Raw genomic sequence first — 614 nt, forward strand, 5'->3', positions numbered from 1 at the left:
TTCAAGGACCCCAGCCTCACCTTCCAGGGCCTGAAGAACTACAAGCTCATCTTCTGGAGCCTGCGCTTCCACGGGCGCCTCTTCCTCAAGGCAGCCCACGTGCAGGTGCTGCGCATCTGGCAGCCAGAGGACCGAGTGATCAAGTGAGTGGGTGCTGCAAGGGAGGGAGGGCGTGGGCTGCGGGTGCAGCCGCGGCCGCATGGAATCCAGCAGCAGCTTGCAGCAGTCACGCGTGCGCCACTTTTTGTGTGTTGCATGTCTGCTCTGCACCCCGTTTGATGCACGCTGCCACCGCGCCCACACACCACCAGCAAGCCACCCGCCACCCTGTGCTGCCCCTCTGTTCAGGCTGCGGTGGCAGATCAACGCGACGCCGCGGGTGGGCTCCCCAGGCACCTTTGATGGCATCAGTGTGTACCGCCTGGACCGCCGCGGCCGCGTGCGCCAGCACGAGATCACGGACGTGCAGATGAGGGACCCGGTGAGCGGCGGGTGGAGGGGGTGGCTGGGCAGGGGTGTGTGGGCGCGGGGCAGGCGTTGTGGCATGCGGGTGCAGACCAGACTGCGCAGAGCGGCACGCAGACTGACCCTGCTGCGCGCGCGAGTGGCCCCCT

General features: G+C 67.4%; 1 protein-coding gene across 1 annotated transcript in view; it reads left to right on the forward strand.

Annotated features, from left to right (window-relative positions):
• Positions 1 to 6: 6 nt before the first annotated feature.
• CHLNCDRAFT_134709 (hypothetical protein) overlaps positions 7 to 614 on the forward strand; it is a gene marked incomplete at both ends in the record, with an annotated part of 981 nt that continues 373 nt past the window's right edge. Inside the window, 2 exons of the mRNA XM_005846814.1 lie at positions 7 to 143; positions 349 to 481. Of these exons, the coding sequence (XP_005846876.1) occupies positions 7 to 143; positions 349 to 481 (270 nt within the window). The remainder of the gene's footprint in view (positions 144 to 348; positions 482 to 614) is intronic.

The sequence above is a fragment of the Chlorella variabilis genome, assembly GCF_000147415.1.
Source record: "Chlorella variabilis unplaced genomic scaffold CHLNCscaffold_12, whole genome shotgun sequence".
In the NCBI taxonomy this organism is placed as follows: domain Eukaryota; kingdom Viridiplantae; phylum Chlorophyta; class Trebouxiophyceae; order Chlorellales; family Chlorellaceae; genus Chlorella; species Chlorella variabilis.